Source organism: Pristiophorus japonicus, chromosome 3 (genome assembly GCF_044704955.1).
Source record: "Pristiophorus japonicus isolate sPriJap1 chromosome 3, sPriJap1.hap1, whole genome shotgun sequence".
NCBI classification, from domain to species: Eukaryota; Metazoa; Chordata; class Chondrichthyes; family Pristiophoridae; genus Pristiophorus; species Pristiophorus japonicus.
In genome coordinates this window covers 67,587,813-67,613,128 of record NC_091979.1, presented here as the reverse complement: position 1 = coordinate 67,613,128, position 25,316 = coordinate 67,587,813, and the positions used below count along the sequence as shown (strand labels likewise).

Below are 25,316 nucleotides of genomic sequence, written 5' to 3'. Positions count from 1 at the left end.
GAACAGAGGGGTTTTGAAATGTATAAAAGTTGTATGATTGTGCTGTTCGGGGAGCATCTCCACTCACAGGCGACTGTGATAAGAGGTGTTCCCGGACGTTCGTAATAAAGATCTTTATACTTTGCCATCCGTCTCTGTCTGCTAACTTCGAGAATTGCTCCATGGGCTCTATATCAGTGGGCCCGCTCGTGGGAGAGGAAGCCTTCCCATCTCCCCCTTACATATCTATAGAAGCTTTTGCAGTCAGTTTTTATGTTCCCAGTAAACTTCGTCTCATACTCTACTTTCCCCCTCTGATCGGTCCTTACTATACAGTATAAATGCACACGAGGCCCATGCTTGAGTGAAGGTCAGTATGTGACCTGTCCTTTATTCCTTAGCACTCAAGTGATGAAGGTGGATGGAGCTTCCCCTTTTGTACCTGAAGATCCAGGTTAGGAGTGTTTCCCACCTTGTGGTCATTGTTCTCACAGTGTACAATTTAGGTCAGATTACACATGGGTTACAATACTGGTTGAATCTATGACACCCTCCTAATTAAACTCTTTGTCCTCCTCTGCTGTATTACAAAATTCTCCCAGTTTTCAAGGTTTGCTGCTTTTTCTGGCCAATTTATATGCCTCTTCCTTGGATTTAACACGATCCTTAATTTCCCTTGTTAACCACGGTTAAGCCACCTTCCCAGTTTTATTTTTACTCCAGACAGGGATGTACAATTATTGAAGTTCATCCATGTGATCTTTAAATGTTTTCCATTGCCTATTCACCGTCAACCCTTTAAGTATCACTCGCCAGTCTATTCTAGCCAATTCACCTCTCATACCATCGAAGTTACATTTCCCCAAGTTCAGGACCTTAGTGTCTGAATTAACCATATCACTCTCCATCTTAATAAAGAATTCTACCATATTATGGTCACTCTTCTCCAAGGGGCCTCGCAAAACAAGATTGTTAATTAGTCCTTTCTCATTACACATCACCCAGTCTAGGATAGCCAACCCTCTAGTTGGTTCCTCGACATATTGTTCTCTCAAACCATCCCTAATACACTCCAGGAAATCCTCCTCCACTGCATTGCTACCAGTTTGGTTAGCCCAGTCAATATGTAGATTGAAGTCGCCCATGATAACTGCTGTACCTTTATTGCAAGCATCCCTAATTTCTTGTTTGATGCTGTCCCCAACCTCATTACTACTGTTTTGTGGTCTGTACACAACTCCCACGAGCATTTTCTGCCCTTTGCTATTCCGTAGCTCCACCCATACAGATTCTACATCATCCAAGCTAATGTCCTTCCTTACTATTGCATTAATTTCATCTTTAACCAGCAACGCCACCCCACCTCCTTTTCCTTTCTGTCTATCCTTCCTAAATGTTGAATACACCTGGATGTTGAGTTCCCAGCCTTGGTCACCCTGGAGCCATGTCTCCGTGATGCCAATTACATCATACCTGTTAACTGCTGTCTGCGCAGTTCATTCGTCCACCTTATTCCGAATATTCCTCGCATTGAGGCACAGAGCCTTCAGGCTTGTCTTTTTAACACTCTTTGCCCCTTTAGGATTTTGCTGCCATGTGACCCTTTTTGCTTTTTGCCTTGGGTTTCTCTGCCCTCTACTTTTACTTTTCTTCTTTCTATCTTTTGCTTCTGCCCCCATTCTACTTCCCTGTCTCTCTGCATAGGTTCCCATCCCCCTCCCCAACAGCACTAGCAAACACTCCCCTGAGGAGATTGGTTCCGGTCCTGCCCAGATGCAGACCGTCCAGTTTGTACTGGTCCCACCTTCCCCAGAACCGGTTCCAATGTCCCAGGAATTTGAATCCCTCCCTTCTGCACCACTCCTCAAGCCACATTTTCATTTGAGCTATCCTGCGATTCCTACTCTGACTAGCACGTGGCACTAGTAGCAATCCTTGCCCCGTAAAATTGTCTGCTGTTTCTTAGTGTACCTTTGTTAACATTTTTACTTATTATAAAAACAGAAAATGCAGGGAATACTAAGCAGGTCAGGCAGAAAAACAGAGCTAACTTTTCCAGTCGCTGACCTTTCCTGAGAGTCCCTCTCATTGGCTGATGATGGCCACAGAGCTTGCGGGTGATTGACGGTCACAGAGCCAGCCTCCATTGACTGAGAACGGCCAGAGAGCCCGCCTTCATTCGCTGAGGACGACCACAGAGCCCGCCTCCATTGGCTGAGGACGGCCCGAGAGCCCGCCTCCATTGGTTGAGGTCGGCCACAGAGCCGGCCACCATTGGCTGAGGACGGCCACAGAGCCCGCCTCTCGCGAGTGATTGGTGGCCCCCAGGCGCGTGTGACTGGCGCAAGGTGGGCGACGCGTCATTGCTGTTGCGGACGGGAGACGGACTGTGGCGGGCAGGGAAATAATTAGTGGCGGCTGGCTCTGGGCCCGGTGAAGAGACACAGAGAGAGTGAGCGAGAGAGGCAGCACAATGCGCTGGTTCGACGGCACCATCCCCGCCGCCATCGACTTCGCCAAACAACACAACGCGGTGTTTATCGTCTTCATTACAGGTAGGGACACGGGCCGAGCTCGGGGGGAGCCGGGCTGAGGCCTAGCCCCAAAGAAGCCTCGTCATTGCGTCTTCTCGCTGCCCTTGGAGCCGGAGCCAGGGCCCGGGTCCGGACACGTCATCTGTTAGGATGGGATCAGTTCGAGCAGGATTTCCATCTTTTATATAAAAACAAATGCGCTGTAGCAACGGCTGGCTGGTGTGTCAATACAGCAGCGGGATGTTCAGCGTACTTGGAATTTGTGGACATTTTAAATGGTTTGTGAAACATACTGTTATTGTGACCAAAACGTTGTTGTGGATTATGTGTTATCAAATATCCCTAAACCACCGTGGAGGGGTAGCCGGATTTAAAAGGCAGTCTTCAAGCCGAAGAGTTCAGCAAACTTCAAAAAAAAATTGAATGATGGAAGAGCTATGTGTCATTGTTATGTTGTGCACAGATAGTACAATGTGCATCATTGTATTATGTCTGCAAGTAAACATTAAAGTTTTCTTAGTTTTGTGTAAAGATTGGGACTTTTTAGAAGGTCTTATTATCCAGCCTGATCAGTCACGCAACATAATATTTATCCCCAAACCTATGCAATTCCGGGCACCACACTTTAGTGAAGGTGTGCACAAAAGATTTACAAGAATGGTTCCAGGAATGAAGGATTTCAGCTATGTGGATAGACTAGAGAAGTTGGGGTTGTTCTCTTTAGACCAGAGAAGGTTGAGGAGAGATTTGATGGAAGTGTTCAAAATCATAAAGGGTCTACACAGAGTAGATAGAGATAATCTGTTCCAATTGGCGGAAGGGTTGAGAACCAGAGGACACAGATTTAAGGTGATTGACAGATGAGCGAAATCAACATAAGGAAAACCTTTTTTAAAGCGAGCGGTTAGGATATGAAATACACTGACTGAAAGGGTGGTGGAGGCAGATTCAATCATGGCTTTCAAAAGGGAATTGGATAAGTACCTGAAGGAAAAAGAATTGCAAGGCTGCCGGTGAATGGGACTAGCTGAAGTACTCTTGCAGAGTGCCAGCACAGGCTCAGTTGGCCAAATGACCTCCTGTCCTGTAACCATTCTGTGATTCTATAATAGCCATTGACTTTGTGAGTGTGTGTGAGTAATCTGCATTTAAAGTTCTACTGTAAATCTAGTGGATCTGTCTTCACCTAACGAAGACACAAATAACCTCCCGGAAATACTAGGGGTTCGAAGGTGTAGCAAAAAGGAGGAACTGAAGGAAATCCTTATTAGTCAGGAAATTATGTTACGGAAATTGATGGGATTGAAGGCTGCTAAATTCCCAGGGCTAGATAGGCTGCATCCAGAGTACTTACGGAAGTGGCACTAGAAATAGTGGATGCATTGGTGATCATTTTCCAACATTCTATTGACATAGAAACATAGAAAATAGGTGCAGGAGTAGGCCATTCGGCCCTTCGAGCCTGCACCACCATTCAATAAGATCATAGCTGATCATTCCCTCAGTACCCCTTTCCTGCTTTCTCTCCATACCCCTTGATCCTCTTAGCCGTAAGGGCCATATCTAACTCCCCCTTGAATATATCCAATGAACTGGCATCAACAACTCTGCAGCAGGGAATTCCACAGGTTAGCAACTCTCTGAGTGAAAAAGTTTGTCCTCATCTCAATCTTAAATGGTCTACCCCTTATCTTAAGACAGTGTCCCCTGGTTCTGGACTTCCCCAATATCAGGAACATTCTTCCCGCATCTAACCTGTCCTGTCCTGTCAGAATCTTATATGTTTCTATGAGATCCCCTCTCATCCTTCACAACTCCAGTGTATAAAGGTCCAGTTGATCCAGTCTCTCCTCATATGTCAGTCCAGCCATCCCGGGAATCAGTCTGGTGAACCTTGACTCTGGATTAGTTCCTATGGACTGGAGGGTAGCTAATGTAACACCACTTTTTAAAAAGGAGGGAGAGAGAAAACGGGGAATTATCGACTGGTTAGCCTGACATCGATGGTGGGGAAAATGTTGGAATTTTTTGAGGATGTAACTAATAGAGTGGACAAGGGAAAACCAGTGAATGTGGTGTATTTGGACTTTCAAAAGGCTTTTGACAAGGTCCCACACAAGAGATTCGTGTGCAAAATTAAAGCACATGGTATTGGGGGTAATGTATTGACGTGGATAGAGAACTGGTTGGCAGACGGGAAGCAGAGAGTTGGAATAAACGGGTCCTTCTCAGAATGGCAGGCAGTGAACAGTGGGGTGCCGCACGGTTCAGTGCTGGGACCCCAGCTATTTTACAATATACATCAATGATTTAGATGAAGGAATTGAATGCAATATCTCCAAGTTTGGAGATGACACTAAGCTGGGTGGCAGTGTGAGCTGCGAGGAGGATGCTAAGAGACTGCAGGGTGACTTGGACAGGTTAGGTGAGTGGGCAAATGCATGGCAGATGCAGTATAATGTGGATAAATGTGAGGTTATCCACTTTGGTGGCAAAAACAGGAAGACAGAATATTATCTGAATGGTGACAGATTAGGAAAAGGGGAGGTGCAACGAGACCTAGATGTCATGGTACATATGTCATTGAAGTTTGGTATGCAGGCACAGCAGGCGATGAAGAAGGCAAATACATGTTGGCCTTTATAGCTAGAGGATTTGTGTATAGGAGCAGGGAGTTACTGCAGTTGTACAGAGCCTTGGTGAGGCAACACCTGAAATATTGTGTTCCGTTTTGGTCCCCTAATCTGAGGAAGGACGTTCTTGCTGTTGAGGGGAGTACAGCGAAGGTTCACCAGATTGATTCCTGGGATGGCAGGACTGACCTATGAGGGGAGACTGGATCAACTGGGCTTGTATCCACTAGAGTTTAGAAGAATGAGAGGGGATCTCATAGAAACTTATAAGATTCTGATGGGATTGGACAGGTTAGAGGCAGGAACAATGTTCCCGTTGCTGGGGAGTTCCAGAACCAGGGGTCACAGTCGAAGAAGAAGGGGGTTAGCCATTTAGGACCGAGATGAGGAGAAACTTCTTCACTTAGAGAGTGGTTAACCTGTGGAATTCTTGACCGCAGAAAGTTGTTGAGGCCAGTTCATTAAATATATTGAAGAGGGAGTTAGATACGGCCGAAGCGGTATGGAGAGAAAGCAGGAAAGGGGTACTGAGGTTGAATGATCAGCCATGATCTTATTGAATGGCGGTGCAGGCTCGAAGGGTCTAATGGCCTGCTCCTCCATCTAATTTCTATGTTTCTGTGTTAAGTGTGAAGGACCACCGTGTCCTATTTTGTACCCTAAGTTAAAGTCAATAATAATTACAAAACCTTTGATCTTGAACGTTAAGCAGGATTTGTGAGGATCCATTTTAAAGACTTCAAGACCAAACACTAGTTTTTCAATAAAAACAATTGCTACAAGTGTTCCAAGCAAGCATGTGACTTACCTACATAAATCCATATTTGAATTGTGTATGGGCTATATGCATGATGGGCTCTTTGTTCTCCAACTTTTCTCATCTCATTCAAGCACAGAATTATTACCTGCCCCCTCCTGAAATATATGCACACAATTTTCATCCTGCATATCCTCCTCTCACACACAATCAGAATTTTCACATTAGTGTTTATTTACATAAAACCTGGAGAGTGATATATTTTTAGCAGATGCTAGGTTCCATTCAAAAGTTAATTTTCTGGAAATTGTGTATGCAAGTTCTAACTTGCCCACAATAGGTTACGGTGTACAACCTACAACAATCTGTTAAAGTTAATGCTTGTGAAATTATTTCCTAGAATTTTTAAAAAAATGAACTTGTATAAATGCAACATTTAGTGTGATATTTGTTGTGCAAAAGAGGAAGGTACCAAGTTCAATTGCTGAGCTCTGCTGAATTATTGGATCTCAGCAGGGTAATAGTGGCAACAATATATTGGGTTGGGGTGCAGTGGGAAAAGATTACCGAGTTCCCACTCCTGACTGTTGTTCAGTGACTTTTGCGAGAAATTTTCGTAGTTGGATCAAATTCAGTTGTGATAACCCTCACAGACAAATCGACACTGGCACTTGTAGTAAGGGCTCATGCATGAAAAATTACCACTTAGGTGAAGTAGCAGAAGGACGCTGGTTCCTTGGGAACTGTACCTCAGCATGAGGCAATGGTCCAGAATTTGCTTTGCCACTGGCCCTGAAGAAAACCGCCCACAGAGATCTTGCAATCTGTGGCAAAAGGTTTTTCGGCGTGCAGGTGATTGCAGCACTCTATAGTGGGAATTCCCTCATGCAATGCTGCTGTGACATCAGCAAGCTGTCGAAGCAGCCAATCACTTTGCAGAATTCTCACAGACAGGCAACCAGGAAATGAGAAGCTGCTTTTATCCCGACTTTAAAAAAAATGTTAGAGAGCAAAACAAAGATTGGAGCTCTCGCATGGGGAAAAGGTAGAACTTGAAATATCATGAGCAAACTTGTTAAACATTTTAATTTTTATTAAAATGGATACATTTGACACTGCACAAAAGTAAAATTAGTTTTTTTTAAAGGACCATAACATTTGTCTAGCAGTCAGGAAGCTGCTAAAACCTCAGTGACACCTCATCCAACAAGGCCTAACATTTAATGGGGCATTTAATAGCGATATTAACACAGGAAAGCCCGAGTTTTTGTTGGTTTTACTGATTGCAGGCTATAGGGGGCGGGGGGGGGGCGGTGGGCGGCACAGTGCAGCCAGTGTCAGAGCAGTGAATGACTGACCATAATTTTCTGGAAATTGTACATGCAAATTCTAACTTGCCCACAATAGGTTAAGGTGTACAATCTACATCAATCTGTTAAAGTTAATGCTTGTGAGATTATTTCCGAGAATTTTTGTAAAAATTAACTTGTGTAAATGCAACATTTAGTGTGATATTTGTGCATATGAGGACGGTACCAAATTCAATTGCTGAGCTCTGCTGAATTATTGGATCTCAGCAGGGTAATGGTGGCAACAATATATTTCAAGATTTCACAATTACATGCGCTACAACCTGAAGTTGCAGTCAGTTTCAAAGGGGTAATAAAATTTTTAGTTCGCCGTTGCTACCCGTCATGAATTCCGATCCATTGTCTTTAGGAGCGATGGGGGAGATAATTTTAGAGAGGGGGATTTCTACATGTCTGATAAAAGAGAATGAAGAAGATAAATTACTTGTGCTATTTGTATTTTTGTGGTATTATATTTTCCACTTCGGCTTTACTCTACTTGAATTCTCATGCTCTGGTGCATCCCATGGTCTCTAATGCCTATCCTGACTCTTGATCTTATTGAATGGTGGTGCAGGCTCGAAGGGCCGAATGGCCTACTCTTGCACCTATTTTCTATGTTTCTATGTTAATCTGACCAAGTCTCTCTTGGCAGTTAACAATGGACAAATATACTGTTATGGTACATTCAGCAAAAGAATGATCTTTTTTTAAAAAAAAAGATGACAAGCTTCCTTTTGCATATTATTCTGCAATATGTGCGCAAAATGGAAATGATAATTCGTTGCTTCCTGGAAGATTGATAAAACATATTTGCACCAATAAGGTTGACTTAATTTTGCAAATAAGTATAAAATTTTTAAGGGATAAAATCAATTTTAAGTGGTGTGAAGGAAAGCAAACTAATGCGACATAAATCAAAAATAATAAGATTCATGCAGCAAATATATTATTTGCAGCTGTTATGTCTTTGTGGCTTATGGTTCTTTTGGGGGTTTGGAAAATCAAGAAATTTTACACCATTTTGAAATGCACAAAAGATAACCAACCATTCAGTGCATCCATGTATGTTTAAAAAGAATTATGGGACGGCATTGATGTATCAGATTTATTATGTTTCTTGCTTTATTTTGGGCAGACAAAATAACTCTGGATCCAACAGAGAATAATGAAAGCCCCAGTCTTAGGCTCTTGGAGCAGGCATATTTCATCCTGATTAGCACATCAATGCGAGAGAACTAACATCCACTCTATGGGCCCAAATTTGGCCCTCCGGTTTTTTCGGAGCACTTGCCTGAGGTGTGTCGACTTTCTGCTCCGAAAACAGCGGCGAAAATGTAGCTCCGTATTCTTCCCGCTCCGTGGACCGTCCGAAGGCTTGGCGTGGCAAAAGCAGTGGATCTACGGTCGTGCTGCTGAAAGCGAGCCAGCGGGGCTAGGGCCCAGCGTCTGTAACAGTGCCGGCAGCGTTGCGCATGCGCATTGGAGTGTTCGTGCATGCGCCTTGGGTGACTAACTTTGGCAATCAGCCACTTCCCTTTACATTCCCTCCTGCAGCCTGTGTGTTCCCAGCCCCCCCTTTAAGTTCCCTCCTGCCAGCCTCCTTCTGCAAGCCCAGCCTGCTGCTGCTTGGGTGTGTGACTAGTTCACTGCTCTCTCGCCCAGGCTTCCCACCCACCAGCCCTGGCCGAAGGGCTTGCCAATGAGTGCTGCAGTTGGTGCATTCTCCCGCTGACATCCCGGGGCCAAGGTAGGGCTTTAAAAAAAAATATATATATATTTATTTATTAATTATTGATGGTTTTTATGCTTCTTTAATGTTGTTGTGAAGGTGTTTCGTGCTTTGCAAGATCCTCTCACTTCCCTTCCCCTCCCCCAATCTCTGGTTACCTGCGCTGATTTCTTAACTCTCAAGGGTTTTCTGTGCGGGCCACAAGTGGCCACATACGCTGGCCTAAGTTAGTTTGGAGCAACTATTAGCTGTCTAAACTGGCTTAAATGGCCAAAACAGGCATAGGTGGCAGGTAATGCCCCCTTTTGGGAAAAAAAACTAAACTAAAAAAAATCCTCACAAACTCACTTGCACTGGCGCAAATTAAATGTGCAGAATGGGGATTTTTAAGATACTCCAGAAAAATCAAGTTGCTCCAAAAAAAACAGCAACTCCTGGCCAAATTTGGGCCCCACAAATAAGAAACTGAGATGTCAGTTCTTTTTCTACAGCCATTTGTATGAATTATAAGGGACTCAATCTCTTGCCATTTTCACAAATTGACAGCCAGATATTAGGCAGTGTCCCACAGACCCAATATTTAGCAACTTAAAGCAAAATTATAAGATTTGCGTATCAAGTGTAAGTGTAGGAATAATTAATGTGCATCTCAGATCTAAGCCCCTGTTATGATTGTAAATTCAAATTTTGGACTGAAACGCACACTAAAATGGCGATAAATTAACTGGAAAATACTGGCATTACGATGCCCACAACTAATGTTGAAAATAGATCTGAATTTGTCCTTTTGAATGTTTATGATTGAATACATGGTGCCCTCTTTAACTTGCGTAAGTTGTTATACATTGAGCCAACCTATTTCTTATGGGGAGCGGGCAGGGAAGTGGACCTGAGTCCATGATCATAGAAACATAGAAAATAGGTGCAGGAGTAGGCCATTCGGCCCTTCTAGCCTGCACCGCCATTCAATGAGTTCATGGCTGAACATGCAACTTCAGTACCCCATTCCTGCTTTCACACCATACCCCTTGATTCCCCTAGTAGTAAGGACTTCATCTAACTCCTTTTTGAATATATTTAGTGAATTGGCCTCAACAACTTTCTGTGGTAGAGAATTCCACAGGTTCACCACTCTCTGGGTGAAGAAATTCCTCCTCATCTCGGTCCTAAATGGCTTCCCCCTTATCCTTAGACTGTGTCCCCTGGTTCTGGACTTCCCCAACATTGGGAACATTCTTCCTGCATCTAACCTGTCTAACCCCGTCAGAATTTTAAACGTTTCTATGAGGTCCCCTCTCATTCTTCTGAACTCCAGTGAATACAAGCCCAGTTGATCCAGTCTTTCTTGATAGGTCAGTCCCGCCATCCCGGGAATCAGTCTGGTGAACCTTCGCTGCACTCCCTCAATAGCAAGAATGTCCTTCCTCAGGTTAGGAGACCAAAACTGTACACAATACTCCAGGTGTGGCCTCACCAAGGCCCTGTACAATTGTAGCAACACCTCCCTGCCCTTGTACTCAAATCCCCTCGCTATGAAGGCCAACATGCCATTTGCTTTCTTAACCGCCTGCTGTACCTGCATGCCAACCTTCAATGACTGATGTACCATGACACCCAGGTCTCTTTGCACCTCCCCTTTTCCTAATCTGTCACCATTCAGATAATAGTCTGTCTCTCTGTTTTTACCACCAAAGTGGATAACCTCACATTTATCCACATTATACTTCATCTGCCATGCATTTGCCCACTCACCTAACCTATCCAAGTCGCTCTGCAGCCTCATAGAATCCTCCTTGCAGCTCACACTGCCACCCAACTTAGTGTCATCCGCAAATTTGGAGATACTACATTTAATCCCCTCGTCTAAATCATTAATGTACAGTGTAAACAGCTGGGGCCCCAGCACAGAACCTTGCGGTACCCCACTAGTCACTGCCTGCCATTCTGAAAAGTCCCCATTTACTCCTACTCTTTGCTTCCTGTCTGACAACCAGTTCTCAATCCATGTCAGCACGCTACCCCCAATCCCATGTGCTTTAACTTTGCACATTAATCTCTTGTGTGGGACCTTGTCGAAAGCCTTCTGAAAGTCCAAATATACCACATCAACTGGTTCTCCCTTGTCCACTCTACTGGAAACATCCTCAAAAAATTCCAGAAGATTTGTCAAGCATGATTTCCCTTTCACAAATCCATGCTGACTTGGACCGATCATATTACCTCTTTCCAAATGCACTGCGATGACATCCTTAATAATTGATTCCATCATTTTACCCACTACCGATGTCAGGCTGACCGGTCTGTAATTCCCTGTTTTCTCTCTCCCTCCTTTTTTAAAAAGTGGGGTTACATTGGCTACCCTCCACTCCATAGGAACTGATCCAGAGTCAATGGAATGTTGGAAAATGACTGTCAATGCATCCACTATTTCCAAGGCCACCTCCTTAAGTACTCTGGGATGCAGTCCATCAGGCCCTGGGGATTTATCGGCCTTCAATCCCATCAATTTCCCCAACACAATTTCCCAACTAATAAGGATTTCCCTCAGTTCCTCCTCCTTACTAGACCCTCCGACCCCTTTTATATCCGGAAGGTTGTTTGTGTCCTCCTCAGTGAATACCGAACCAAAGTACTTGTTCAATTGGTCCGCCCTTTCTTTGTTCCCCGTTATGACTTCCCCTGATTCTGACTGCAGGGGACCTACGTTTGTCTTTACTAACCTTTTTCTCTTTACATATCTATAGAAACTTTTGCAATCCGTCTTAATGTTCCCTGCAAGCTTCTTCTCGTACTCCATTTTCCCTGCCCTAATCAAACCCTTTGTCCTCCTCTGCTGAGTTCTAAATTTCTCCCAGTCCCCGGGTTCTCTGCTATTTCTGGCCAATTTGTATGCCACTTCCTTGGCTTTAATGCTATCCCTGATTTCCCTTGATAGCCACGGTTGAGCCACCTTCCCTTTTTTATTTTTACGACAGACAGGAATGTACAATTGTTGTAGTTCATCCATGCGGTCTCTAAATGTCTGCCATTGCCCATCCACAGTCAACCCCTTCAGTATCATTCGCCAATCTATCCTAGCCAATTCACGCCTCATACCTTCAAAGTTACCCTTCTTTAAGTTCTGGACCATGGTCTCTGAATTAACTGTTTCATTCTCCATCCTAATGCAGAATTCCACCATATTATGGTCACTCTTCCCCAAGGGGCCTCGCACAACGAGATTGCTAATTAATCCTCTCTCATTACACAACACCCAGTCTAAGATGGCCTCCCCCCTAGTTGGTTCCTCGACATATTGGTCTAAAAAACCATCCCTTATGCACTCCAGGAAATCCTCCTCTACCGTATTGCTTCCAGTTTGGTTAACCCAATCTATGTGCATATTAAAGTCACCCATTATAACTGCTGCACCTTTATTGCACGCACCCCTAATTTCATGTTTGATGCCCTCCCCAACATCACTACTACTGTTTGGAGGTCTGTACACAACTCCCACTAACGTTTTTTGTCCTTTGGTATTCTGCAGCTCTACCCATATAGATTCCACATCATCCAAGCTAATGTCCTTCCGAACTATTGCCTTAATTTGCTCCTTAACCAGCAATGCTACCCCACCTCCTTTTCCTTTTATTCTATCTTTCCTGAATGTTGAATACCCCTGGATGTTGAGTTCCCAGCCCTGATCATCCTGGAGCCACGTCTCCGTAATCCCAATCACATCATATTTGTTAACATCTATTTGCACAGTTAATTCATCCACTTTATTGCGGATACTCCTTGCATTAAGACACAAAGCCTTCAGGCTTGTTCTTTTAACACCCTTTGTCCTTTTAGAATTTTGCTGTACAGTGGCCCTTTTTGTTCTTTGCCTTGGGTTTCTCTGCCCTCCACTTTTCCTCATCTCCTTTCTGTCTTTTGCTTTTGCCTCCTTTTTGTTTCCCTCTGTCTCCCTGCATTGGTTCCCATTCCCCTGCCATATCAGTTTAAATCCTCCCCAACAGCACTAGCAAACACTCCCCCTAGGACATTGGTTCCGGTCCTGCCCAGGTGCAGACCGTCCGGTTTGTACTGGTCCCACCTCCCCCAGAACCGGTTCCAATCCCCCAGGAATTTGAATCCCTCCCTGTTGCACCACTGCTCAAGCCACGTATTCATCTGCGCTATCCTGCGATTCCTACTCTGACTATCACGTGGCACTGGTAGCAATCCCGAGATCAGCTATGATCGTATTAAATGGTGGAGCAGGCTCGAGGGGCTCTATGGTCTACTCCTGCTCCTATTTCTTATGTTCTTAACTTGACTAACAATTTTAAAATATCTGCCAACAGCTTGAATAAAGAGAACCATTTCACTTTTGCCTTACTAGCGACCAAGAAATTAATCGTAACGCAGAGTTGTATCTCTAACACTACTTAATTTTCCTAGTTCTAAGCATGCAAAGATAACATGGTTATGAAAGTAATCACAGCAGTTAGAATAACTTTTTTTCAGAGTCACCACAGTGCAGTAGTACGTGGTTACAACTTGTTAAGATGCAACTCTCAGATTAGCATTAGAGTCTTGGCTTCGTACAAAAAATAAATGTATGTTCTCTGTTAAAGTTTTTGATATTAGTAAAATGGCGTACAAACGTTTGGCTCCAGAAATGGTTGTACTGTCAAATTAAACTTGAATCCTCGATCAGTTTCTTCCTCCTTCCTTCCTCCCTCCTTCTCTCATATGTGAATAGCACGAGGTTATAGAAACATAGAAAATAGGTGCAGGAGTAGGCCATTCGGCCCTTCTAGCCTGCATGATCTTTTGTTCCTGGTTCATTAAGTAACTTTGTTTTCTTCTTGTTTATCCCATGCGTGTATCTGTACATATAAATATTTGCACCTTATTTGGTGTACTTGGAAAATTATCGGATTAACTAATTATAATACTGCAAGACCTTCCTTTTGAAGTTAACTGAATTAGCTTCACTTAATCCTTCAGAAATGGTGTAACAGTCTTGGCTTTTCCTCTCTAAAATCTCCTTACGGGCTTGACCCACTCACCCATTACCCCTATGCTCTCTGACCTACATTGCCTACCAGTCCACCAACACCTCAGATTTATAATTCTCATTCTCGTGTTCAAATCGTTCCATGGCCTCGCTGGCACCGATCTCTGTAACCACCTCCAACCCTAAAACCCTCTGAGAACTGTGTTCCTCCACTCTGTGCATCCCCCACTCCCTTCACCCCACCATTGGTGGCTATGCCTTCAGTCATTTTAGGCCTTAAGCTCTAATCCTCTCTCCCCTCCTTTGAGTCTCTCCTTAAAGTCCACCTCTGACTAAGTTTTTACTCATCTCTCCTAATACCTCCTGCTTTGGCTCGGCATCATTTTTTGTCTGATTACACTCCTGTGAAGCACCTTGAGATATATTTTCCTACGTTGAAGGCTCTATCAGCACAAGTTGTTGGAAAAACTAGGTTGGTCTTCCACTCGTCGCGCCCCCCCCCCCCCCCCCCACTGATTTTCCTGTAAATCTGGGATAGGAGGATGCAGAAAGCAAAATGTTTGTTACATGCCCCCTTCCATGCTGCTTTCTGCTGACAAGTTCCAGCAGCAGAAACTATGCACACCCATAAGACAAACTGAGGGAAAGACACCTTTGCCTTGTTTCCCGCCACTTGCATTGATGGAATGCTTGAGGGGCCAGCGCAAGGAGACACAGATGCTGCCATACATAATACCAAGTATAAATTAAAAATATTTTGTCAGGTAGTGCACTGGCTGCCTTCAAGCCCCCAGCACATTTCTGCTCCCAGACTGATGCAGCTCCCAGACAGAGGCTGGGGAGCCAGCCTCCTGTATCGTAATGACCCCAAGGCCAGAAACATATTTAGGATCAGGAGGGCTTCGTTGGGGTGAACAAACGCTAGCTTATCAGAAATCCCAAGCCTTTTTCTCCTTAGACGTGAATATCAAAGTGACACAAAGCACCCTCATTTCAGGATTTTAGCCTTGCTTCTATACTAGTGAATAAACACACTTTTAGGCCATCAGTGACCTGGAATTTGCGATCAGTGACCACGAAGGAAGCTTGTGATCTCTCTTGCAAAAACTTCAGGTTTTGCGACGTTAAATTGTTTGTAACATTGTCAAAAGGGTATCTCCAGCGCGACGCAGCAGTGACGTAATCAAGCTGTCTAAGCAGTGAATCACTGAAGAATTCTCACAGCCAGCAAACCAGGAAATAAAAGGCACTAATTTGTTCACTTTAAAAAAAAACAAATTGTACAGGGAGCAAAACTAAGATGTCATACACATGGGGTTGTGGTAGAAGCCGAAATATCATAAACAATTTTTAAAAAACTTTTTTTAAATTTAAAAAATTTAAAAATGTAGCAATTTTCTATCATATTGAAGAAATTTGGCATTCCACAAATATAAAATTCATTTTTTCGGGCCAGAATAGTTGTTCAGCAGTCAATATGACATTGAAACCCCAGTTACACCTATTCCAACAAGGCTGAACTTTTAATGGGGTGTTTACAGCAGTTAGATCAGAAAAGCTCAAGTTTTTGTCGGTTCAACTGATTTCACCGATTGCCGGCTCTAGGGAGTTCCACAGCGCAGCCTGTGGAGGAGCAGTGAATGACTGACCGCAACTTCAGGATTTCCACGTTCAGCTGTGCATGTGCTCAATCCTGACGTTGCGACAGTTTCAGAGGAGCTGATGGTTCGCCGTCATTACCACCGCAAAATCCAGGAGAGTATGTTTATTGTAATAGTGTGTTGGTGCTTGATCATCATCTGAAGTAGGCTCTTTTGAGCAAGATACTTGAGATATCCATTTTGTATGTGTTGTCATTCACATTATTTGTCTTCAGGACTTAATACCTCTGTAGTAAGTTGCTGGATGGTATCAACAAGGAAATACAGTTCTTTTTATATAACAAAAACAGTAAATAAGGAAAAATGTTGGGTGTTGCAAACATCAACATTTTTTCTTTCTTTACAGATGCTGAGTGTTCCAACATTTTAGCTTTCTAGCATCAACAGTTTTGTTTTAAAGCATTCTTTATGGTTATCATTAATACAAAAGCAAAATACTGCAGATGCTGAAATAAAAACAAAATACTGGAAATCTCAGCAGGTCAGGCAGCATCTGTGGCGAGGATGCAGAGTTAACGTTTCGGGTCAATGACCCTTCGTCAGAACTGGCGAATGTTCGAAAAGAACAGATTCTTAACAAACACTGAAAGGGGGAGAGGAAGAAAGAACAAAAGGAAAGGTTCCCTGGACCTGATGGCTTACATCCTAGGGTCTTAAAAGAAGTAGCGGCAGGGATAGTGGATGCATTGGTTGTAATTTACCAAAATTCCCTGGATTCTGGGGAGGTCCCAGCAGATTGGAAAACTGCAAATATAGCACCCCTATTTTTTTTTAAAAAAGGAGGCAGACAAAAAGCAGGAAACTATAGACCAGTTAGCATAACATCTGTGGTTGGGAAAATGTTGGAGTCCATTATTAAAGAAGCAGTAACAGGACATTTTGGAAAAGCATAATGCAGTCAGGCACAGTCAGCATGGATTTATGAAGGGGATGTCATGTTTGACAAATTTGCTGGAATTCTTTGAGGATGTAACGAACAGGGTGGATAAAGGGGAAGCAGTGGATGTGGTGTATTTGGACTTCCAGAAGGCATTTGACAAGGTGCCACATAAAAGGTTACTGCACAAGATAAAAGTTCACTGGGTTGGGGGTAATATATTAGCATGGATAGAGGATTGGCTAACTAACAGAAAACAGAGAATCGGGATAAATGGTTCATTGTCGGGTTGGCAATCAGTAACTAGTGGGGTGCCGCAGGGATCAGTGCTGGGACCCCAACTACAATCTATATTAATGACTTGGATGAAGGGACCGAGTGTAACGTAGCCAAGTTTGCTGACAATACAAAGATGGGAGGAAAAGCAATGTATGAGGAGGACACACAAAACTTGCAAAAGGACATAGGCTAAGTTAGTGGGCAAAAATTTGGCAGATGGAGTATAATGTTGGAAATTGTGAGGTCATGCACTTTGGCAGAAAAAGTGGAAGCGCAAGTTATTATTTAAATGGAGAAAAATTGCAAAGTGCTGTAGTACAGTGGGACCTGGTGCATGAAACAAAAGGTTAGTATGCAGGTACAGCAAGTGATCAGGAAGGCCAGTGGAATCTTGCAAAGGGGATGGAATATACGTAAGAACATTAGGAGCAGGAGTAGGCCATCCAGCCCCTCGAGCCTTCTCCGCCATTTAATAAGATCATGGCTGATCCAATCATGGACTCGGGTCCATTTCCCTGCCCGCTCTCCATAACCCCTTATTCCCTTATCGTTTAAGAAACTGTCTATTTCTGTCTTAAATGTATTCAATGTCCCAGCTTCCACAGCTGTCTGAGGCAACAAATTTCACAGATCCATAAACCTCTGAAAGAAAAAATTTCTCCTCATCTCAGTTTTAAATGTGCGGCCTCTTATTCTAAGATTATGCCCTCTAGTTCTAGTCTCCCCTATCAATGGAAACATCCTCTCTGCATCCACCTTGTCAAGCCCCCTCATAATCTTATACGTTTTGATAAGATCACCTCTCATTCTGAACTCCAATGAGTAGAGGCCCAACCTACTCAACCTTTCCACATAAGTCAACCCCCTCATCTCTGGAATCAACCTTGTGAACCTTCTCTGAACTGCCTCCAAAGCAGGGAAGTCTTGCTACAGCTTTACAGGGTATTGCTAAGGCCACACCTAGAATACTGCGTGCAGTTTTGGTTTCCATATTTAAGAAAGGATATACTTGCTTTGGAGGCAGTTCAGAGAAGGTTCACTAGGTTGATTCCGGAGATGAGGGGGTTGACTTATGAGGAAAGGTTGAGTAGGTTGGGCCTCTACTCATCGGAATTCAGAAGAGTGAGAAGTGATCTTATCGAAACGTATAAGATTAGGAGGGGACTTGGCAAGGTGGATGCAGAGAGGATGTTTCCCCTGATGAGGGAGACTAGAACTAGGGGGCATAATCTTAGAATAAGGAGCAGGAGGAGGAACTTCTCCGAGGGTTGTAAATCTGTGGAATTCGCTGCATCAGAGAGCTGTGGAAGCTGTGTCATTGAATAAATTTAAGAATGAGAGAGACAGTTTTTTAACCGATAGGGAGTAAGGGGTTATGGGAGCAGGCAGGAAAGTGAACCTGAGTCCATGATGGGATTAGCCATGAACGTATTAAATGGTGGAGCAGGCTTGAGGGGCCGTATGATCTACTCCTTCTATTTCTTATGCTCAAGGAGCCTCCCCCTACCCCCCTCAGCCAGTTTCTTTCTATTTTTCTCCTTTATGTGGGCTGTTGCTTTTGTTTTGATTTACTGTCATTGTGATGTTTAAAATAAAATCTAAATATATGGCAGTTAGTCATTATCCCACCATTAACACCTTAGCAGAGCAGGTCTCCAGTCGTCCTGGGTAATCCTTGCCATAGAAACATAGAAAATAGGTGCAGGAGCAGGCCATTCAGCCCTTCTAGCCTGCACCGCCATTCAATGAGTTCATGGCTGAACATGAAACTTCAGTACCCCCTTCCTGCTTTCTCGCCATAACCCTTGATCCCCCGAGTAGTAAGGACTTCATCTAACTCCCTTTTGAATATATTTAGTGAATTGGCCTCAACTACTTTCTGTGGTAGAGAATTCCACAGGTTCACCACTCTCTGGGTGAAGAAGTTTCTCCTCATCTCGGTCCTAAATGGCTTACCCCTTATCCTCAGACTGTGACCCCTGGTTCTGGACTTCCCCAACATTGGGAACATTCTTTCTGCATCTAACCTGTCTAAACCCGTCAGAATTTTAAACGTTTCTATGAGGTCCCCTCTCATTCTTCTGAACTCCAGTGAATACAAGCCCAATTGATCCAATCTTTCTTGATAGGTCAGTCCCGCCATCCCGGGAATCAGTCTGGTGAACCTTCGCTGCACTCCCTCAATAGCAAGAATGTCCTTCCTCAAGTTAGGAGACCAAAACTGTACACAATACTCCAGGTGTGGCCTCACCAAGGCCCTGTACAACTGTAGCAACACCTCCCTGCCCCTGTATTCATTGCACCAAGACCGAGCTCTGTCAAGCCTGTGTGGTGGCTGGTGTGAAACGGTCACCACACGTTAAAAAAATCCACGCACGGGCATCTTCCACCCTTCAGGTTGTAGCTCAGGACCTGGAATTTTAGGTCCTTCAATTAAACATCTGTGAACTCATCCTTTTTTGGTGTGGAAGCAAGTCATCCTCGATTTGAGGGACTGCCTATGATGATGATGATGATGATGATGATTAACACTCTATCTTGACTAATGTTTTTCTAACTCCTGGCATTACCATTTGAATTTGAGCCATCATCCCTTTTGTCTCTCCAATCTCTCTCGTCTTCCAACCTCCCCCTTTCACTGCTTGTTAAGAATATGTTCTTTTCAAACGCTCTCCAGTTCTGATGAAGGGTCATCGACCTGAAACGTTAACTCTGCTTCCTCTCCACAGATGCTGCCTGACCTGCTGAAATTTTCTGTTTTTATTATGGTTGTTATTTATCTGTAATATGCTGGTTTTCTCTGACTTTCAAACCGCAGAAATCTTGTGTTTTTAATAGTTCCTAAGTATCAAATGAAAGTAAATGTTAGCACTATCCTATTTTGGATACACTCCTAGTTTACCCAAGGAGATTGTCGGCATCTTGAGTATAATTTTTAGCTACTTTTTATGTTTCATACCTCCAGAATGTACTAAAGTAGAATATTGATCTGACACATCATTCAGACCCACTGTAAATAGGTGGATGTATAAGAGCACATTAAGTGTGACCAGATTATATGGTAATCTGATTTTAAACATGGACATAATCTGCATGTCTTGGTTAGAAATTGTGTTTGAGGTCTGTTTTGAATGTTGATTATTTTTATTTTTAGGAGATGATGAACAGTCAACACAGATGGCTACAAGTTGGGAGGCTGAAGAAGTAGCTGAAGCAACTGCAAACTCTTTTGTTGCTATTAAAATAGATGCTAAAAGGCAAGTGTCCCAAATGTAGATCGTTTGCCTAATGATTTATGTGGGCTGTTGCTTTTGTTTTGATTTACTGTCATTGTGATGGTTAAAATAAATATTATCTAAATATATGGCATTATAATATTTGATGTGTTTTACTTTTTTTTCCACAGTGAAACGTGTGTGCAGTTTTCTCAAATCTGTATCCTTTTTACATTGTTTAATCAACCTATTCTTGAAAGTAAAAGTGTATTATGCGTAAAATCACTCTTCTTTCGATGTACTGTAATTCAGGGATGTCCAATCCTTTGGAGCTGAAGGGCAGAAATACTTGTCAGAATCAGTAAGTGGACTGCATATGATTACGTAGAAATGCAAATCCCCATACACAGAAATACAGGATTCTCTAACAGTGAGAGCCCTGTACACGCAAACACTGAGACACCTATACACGGTGAGATCCCCTCGACATACAGAACACAAGACCCCCTGTACATAGGAAAAGTAAGACCCGCACTCCCCACACACAAATACAAGGCTCCAATGACCCATCTCCTTTCCCCCAATTCTCGCCCCATTGTCTCCACCTGCTTCTGCTTCCCTGAAATGCTTGGAAGCTTGAACTCTTTAAAATTCCCAAGCTTGGAGGACTGGTGTAAAAAGAATGCTGCTTCGTTGGTCAGAATCTACCAATCAGGAGGCAATCATTTCCGGTCCTCCAAATCCTGTGCACGAGCCACAAGGGTTTTGCAGGCCGGATCAAAAGAGCCTTTGTGTCGGAGGTTTTGTCTTGGACAATCCTGCTGTAATTGAACTCCAAAAAATTGTAAATTTGATGGGAAAATATTTTTTTCTGGTGCCAACCTGCAAGTGGCCAGATTTATTGAGTTCAATTCCACAACTTGTGATGGGATTTTAACTCCTGACATTTGGATCATCCAGTGTCATAGCGACTTGGCTACTGTGCCCTAATAAATATCAGTGAAAGAAGCCTACAATCTGAACAGCAATATAGTTTTCACTTAAAATTATTTTTACATAATGACAATTATTTTTGTTTTAATTACCCAAGTATGATTTAAGGAACTGTGGAATACAGTTTGCATCTCATGCTTGGTGGTGATTGCAATTCACATGCATTGATCAATTTAACCCACTTGAGGATTGTAAATTATATCTTGTGACTTCTCATGGTGCGTCCTAAAAGAATTTGTGAAAATAAGGCAACTGGAGGGGACTTGCACATTACAACCGCATATATAAATTATTTTTTCAAATTTTTTAGCATGGCATTTTTTGTAAATGGGTCAAAATTGTGATTGTATCAGAAATGAAGGCGGGGAATTTCCTTGGGCCATTGTAAAATTGACACAAACCTGTCTGTGTAGTGTTTCCACTCAAGTTACAGAGGCCGAGAGAGAGACGCTTGTAGAAAGCTTCGGTGATTGTTTCCTCATATTTTGACAAACAGAAAATATATTGTTTTTCTTTTTTTTTTAAAGAAAGATTGAAATCACTTTAATCTAAACCAGTAATCTTCTGTAATAAAAATCTTCATCTTAGAAGGAATGAGGGTATGATTAGATCACAATGAAAGATATACAATTTCTCATAATTTAATAAACCATTCTGATTGGACAGATTATAAAGTATAGAATTTATTCTGTGAGCATTTATTGTATTGGCGCCTGTTGCTCTTTTGGTATAGAGGAACTTGTCCATGGGGAGATAACTTTAAAAAAAAGTTTTTAATGCCGTAAGTTGTCATTAAATTATACGATATCCACACACAAGCTTGTACTGTTTGCCCTGTAGAATTTTGTGAATGAAGCACCTCCTGTAATGTTTTTTAATAAGAAAACCTGATGCTTTATAGCACAAATGAGTTGGACTTTATGCTTTTTCAACAATTCACAGCAGAAAGCAGAGGTTTGCATTCCATAGAAACAGAAACATAGAAAATAGGTGCAGGAGTAGGCCATTCGGCCCTTCTAGCCTGCACCGCCATTCAGTGAGTTCATGGCTGAACATGCAACTTCAGTGCCCCATTCCTGCTTTCTCGCCATACCCCTTGATCCCCCGAGTAGTAAGGACTACATCTAACTCCTTTTTGAATATATTTAGTGAATTGGCCTCAACAACTTTCTGTGGTAGAGAATTCCACAGGTTTACCACTCTCTGGGTGAAGAAGTTTCTCCTCATCTTGGTCCTAAATGGCTTACCCCTTATCCTTGGACTGTGACTCCTGGTTCTGGACTTCCCCAACATTGGGAACATTCTTCCTGCATCTAACCTGTCTAAACCCATCAGAATTTTAAACGTTTCTATGCGGTCCCCTCATTTTTCTGAACTCCAGTGAATACAAGCCCACTTGATCCAGTCTTTCTTGATAGGTCAGTCCCGCCATCCCGGGAATCGCTGCACTCCCTCAATAGCAAGAATGTCCTTCCTCAGGTTAGGAGACCAAAACTGTACACGATACTCCAGGTGTGGCCTCACCAAGGCCCTGTACAACCTCCCTGCCCCTGTACTCAAATCCCCTCGCTATGAAGGCCGACATGCCATTTGCTTTCTTAACTGCCTGCTATACCTGCATGCCAGCCTTCAATGACTGATGTACCATGACACCCAGGTCTCGTTGCACCTCCCCTTTTCTTAATCTGTCAACATTCAGATAATAGTCTGTCTCTCTCTTTTTACCACCAAAGTGGATAACCTCACATTTATCCACATTATACTTCACCTGCCATGCATTTGCCCACTCACCTAACCTATCCAAGTCGCTCTGCAGCCTCATAGCATCCTCCTCGCAGCTCACACTGCCACCCAACTTAGTGTCATCTGCAAATTTGGAGATACTACATTTAATCCCCCTCGTCCAAATCATTAATGTACAATGTAAACAGCTGGGGCCCCAGCACAGAACCTTGCGGTTCCCCACTAGTCACTGCCTGCCATTCTGAAAAGTCCCCATTTACTCCTACTCTTTGCTTCCTGTCTGACAACCAGTTCTCAATCCATGTCAGCACACTACCCCCAATCCCATGTGCTTTAACTTTGCACATTAATCTCTTGTGGGACCTTGTCAAAAGCCTTCTGAAAGTCCAAATATACCACATCAACTGGTTCTCCCTTGTCCACTCTACTGGAAACATCCTCAAAAAATTCCAGAAGATTTGTCAAGCATGATTTCCCTTTCATAAATCCATGCTGACTTGAACCTATCATGTCACCTCTTTCCAAATGCGCTGCTATGACATCCTTAATAATTGATTCCATCATTTTACCCACTACCGATGTCAGGCTGACCGGTCTATAATTCCCTGTTTTCTCTCCCTCCTTTTTTAAAAAGTGGGGTTACATTGGCTACCCTCCACTCGATAGGAACTGATCCAGAGTCAATGGAATGTTGGAAAATGACTGTTAATGCATCCGCTATTTCCAAGGCCACCTCCTTAAATACTCTGGGATGCAGTCCATCAGGCCCTGGGGATTTATCGGCCTTCAATCCCATCAATTTCCCCAACACAATTTCCCGACTAATAAGGATTTCCCTCAGTTCCTCCTCCTTACTAGACCCTCTGATCCCTTTTATATCCGGAAGGTTGTTCGTGTCCTCCTTCGTGAATACTGAAGCAAAGTACTTGTTCAATTGGTCTGCCATTTCTTTGTTCCCCGTTATGATTTCCCCTGATTCTTATCAAAAGAAACTTTTGCAATCTGTCTTAATGTTCCCTGCAAGCTTCTTCTCATACTCCATTTTCCCTGCCCTAATCAAACCCTTTGTCCTCCTCTGCTGAGTTCTAAATTTCTCCCAGTCTCCGGGTTCGCTGCTATTTCTGGCCAATTTGTGTGCCACTTCCTTGGCTTTAATACTATCCCTGATTTCCCTTGATAGCCACGGTTGAGACACCTTCCCTTTTTTATTTTTGCGCCAGACAGGAATGTACAATTGTTGTAATTCATCCATGCGGTCTCTAAATGTCTGCCATTGCCCATCCACAGTCAACCCCTTAAGTATCATTCGCCAATCTATCCTAGCCAATTCACGCCTCATGCCTTCAAAGTTACCCTTCTTTAAGTTCTGGACACCATAATTTACCAGAATATGGCTTACTAAGTTAATGAGGCTTCAGGAATTCCATGAATGGATTTGTACATCACTGAATTAGATCTGGGAAATGGAGAAGGCCGAGTCAGGGAGATCATTGAGATCTTGGGATAAGTTAATGAGAAAAGGACAAAGATGTGATGATGGTAGATGAATAAGAGACTGAAAATACAAGAAGTTAGATAAATGATAAAAGTGGAGGATAAGATATCAGAAATGAAAGGGAACGAAATGGAGCAATAAAAAGCAATTTTTTTTTTAAAATTCATTACAAGAAATGTAAATGTATTCTTTCTCTTTGAGATGGACCTCATTATGAACCAGCATGACCCATCTTGTTTCATTAATGTTATAAAAAGGACAGTTGTATATTTGTGGCAAAGCAGTAATACCTTGCCTACTTTTAAAATAATTTTACTCTTCGGAATGGTTCAAGAATTAGATGATGTGGAATCTCGAACTAATATAAATAATTCCATTGAGGATAATTTCTTGTTGGCTCTACAGACAGCTGTCACAGTAGCTTTTTCATGCAGCTGTCTCATTTGTAAGGATGTTGAGATTTACATTGTGGACGAAAATACTTGCTTTATCGGGGACTGTAAATAGATAGCAGCTGTCTGGTCAATAATAAATCTTCATGTAAATAGTTCAGTGCAAATACTATCATTTTTGCAAACCTTGAGGAACCAAAACCTCTTGAACTGCTATCCAAAATTGTCAGCTGAAATTCACATGAATAAGATAAATAACATTATCCAACTTGTCTTTGCAAATTTTCTCGACAGTATCCTAAATTAATAACATCCAGATCCTGTAGTGTGCATTCCATCAAGCTTTTTTATAGGAGACAATGGAATCCCATTGGAAGTTGTTGCTGGAAGTGTGACTGCAATGGAACTGGTAACTCGAATTCAGAAAGTTAAAGAAGTAAGCAATTTTAAATTCTCCTTTTATGTAGTGATAATGCAGTAGTATTAATATTGCATTTGGTTTTCATGTTTGTGGATCTTTAAGCTCAAAATAAATAACCAAAACGCTAGATAACATTGGAGAACTAATAGACTACCAATCCGTCATCTAATTTTTAAAAAAGCTTCAGCTATTAAATGTTTCTTTTGCTTCATTTTGAAATTCTCTTGGCTTTCCCAGATCCATGCTGTCCTAAATTGCAACATTGGGAT

General features: G+C 42.7%; 1 protein-coding gene across 2 annotated transcripts in view; it reads left to right on the top strand.

Annotated features, from left to right (window-relative positions):
• The first annotated feature begins 2,326 nt into the window (after positions 1 to 2,326).
• The window catches only part of ubxn4 (UBX domain protein 4), a 72,511-nt gene continuing 49,521 nt past the window's right edge, over positions 2,327 to 25,316 (top strand). Inside the window, exons 1-4 of one of the 2 annotated variants that reach the window (XM_070875395.1) lie at positions 2,327 to 2,534; positions 19,943 to 20,045; positions 20,195 to 20,223; positions 24,944 to 25,062. In XM_070875395.1, the coding sequence (XP_070731496.1) occupies positions 2,453 to 2,534; positions 19,943 to 20,045; positions 20,195 to 20,223; positions 24,944 to 25,062 (333 nt within the window). In that variant the 5' untranslated portion in view covers positions 2,327 to 2,452. The remainder of the gene's footprint in view (positions 2,535 to 19,942; positions 20,046 to 20,194; positions 20,224 to 24,943; positions 25,063 to 25,316) is intronic. The other variant, XM_070875394.1, reaches the window with a different exon arrangement.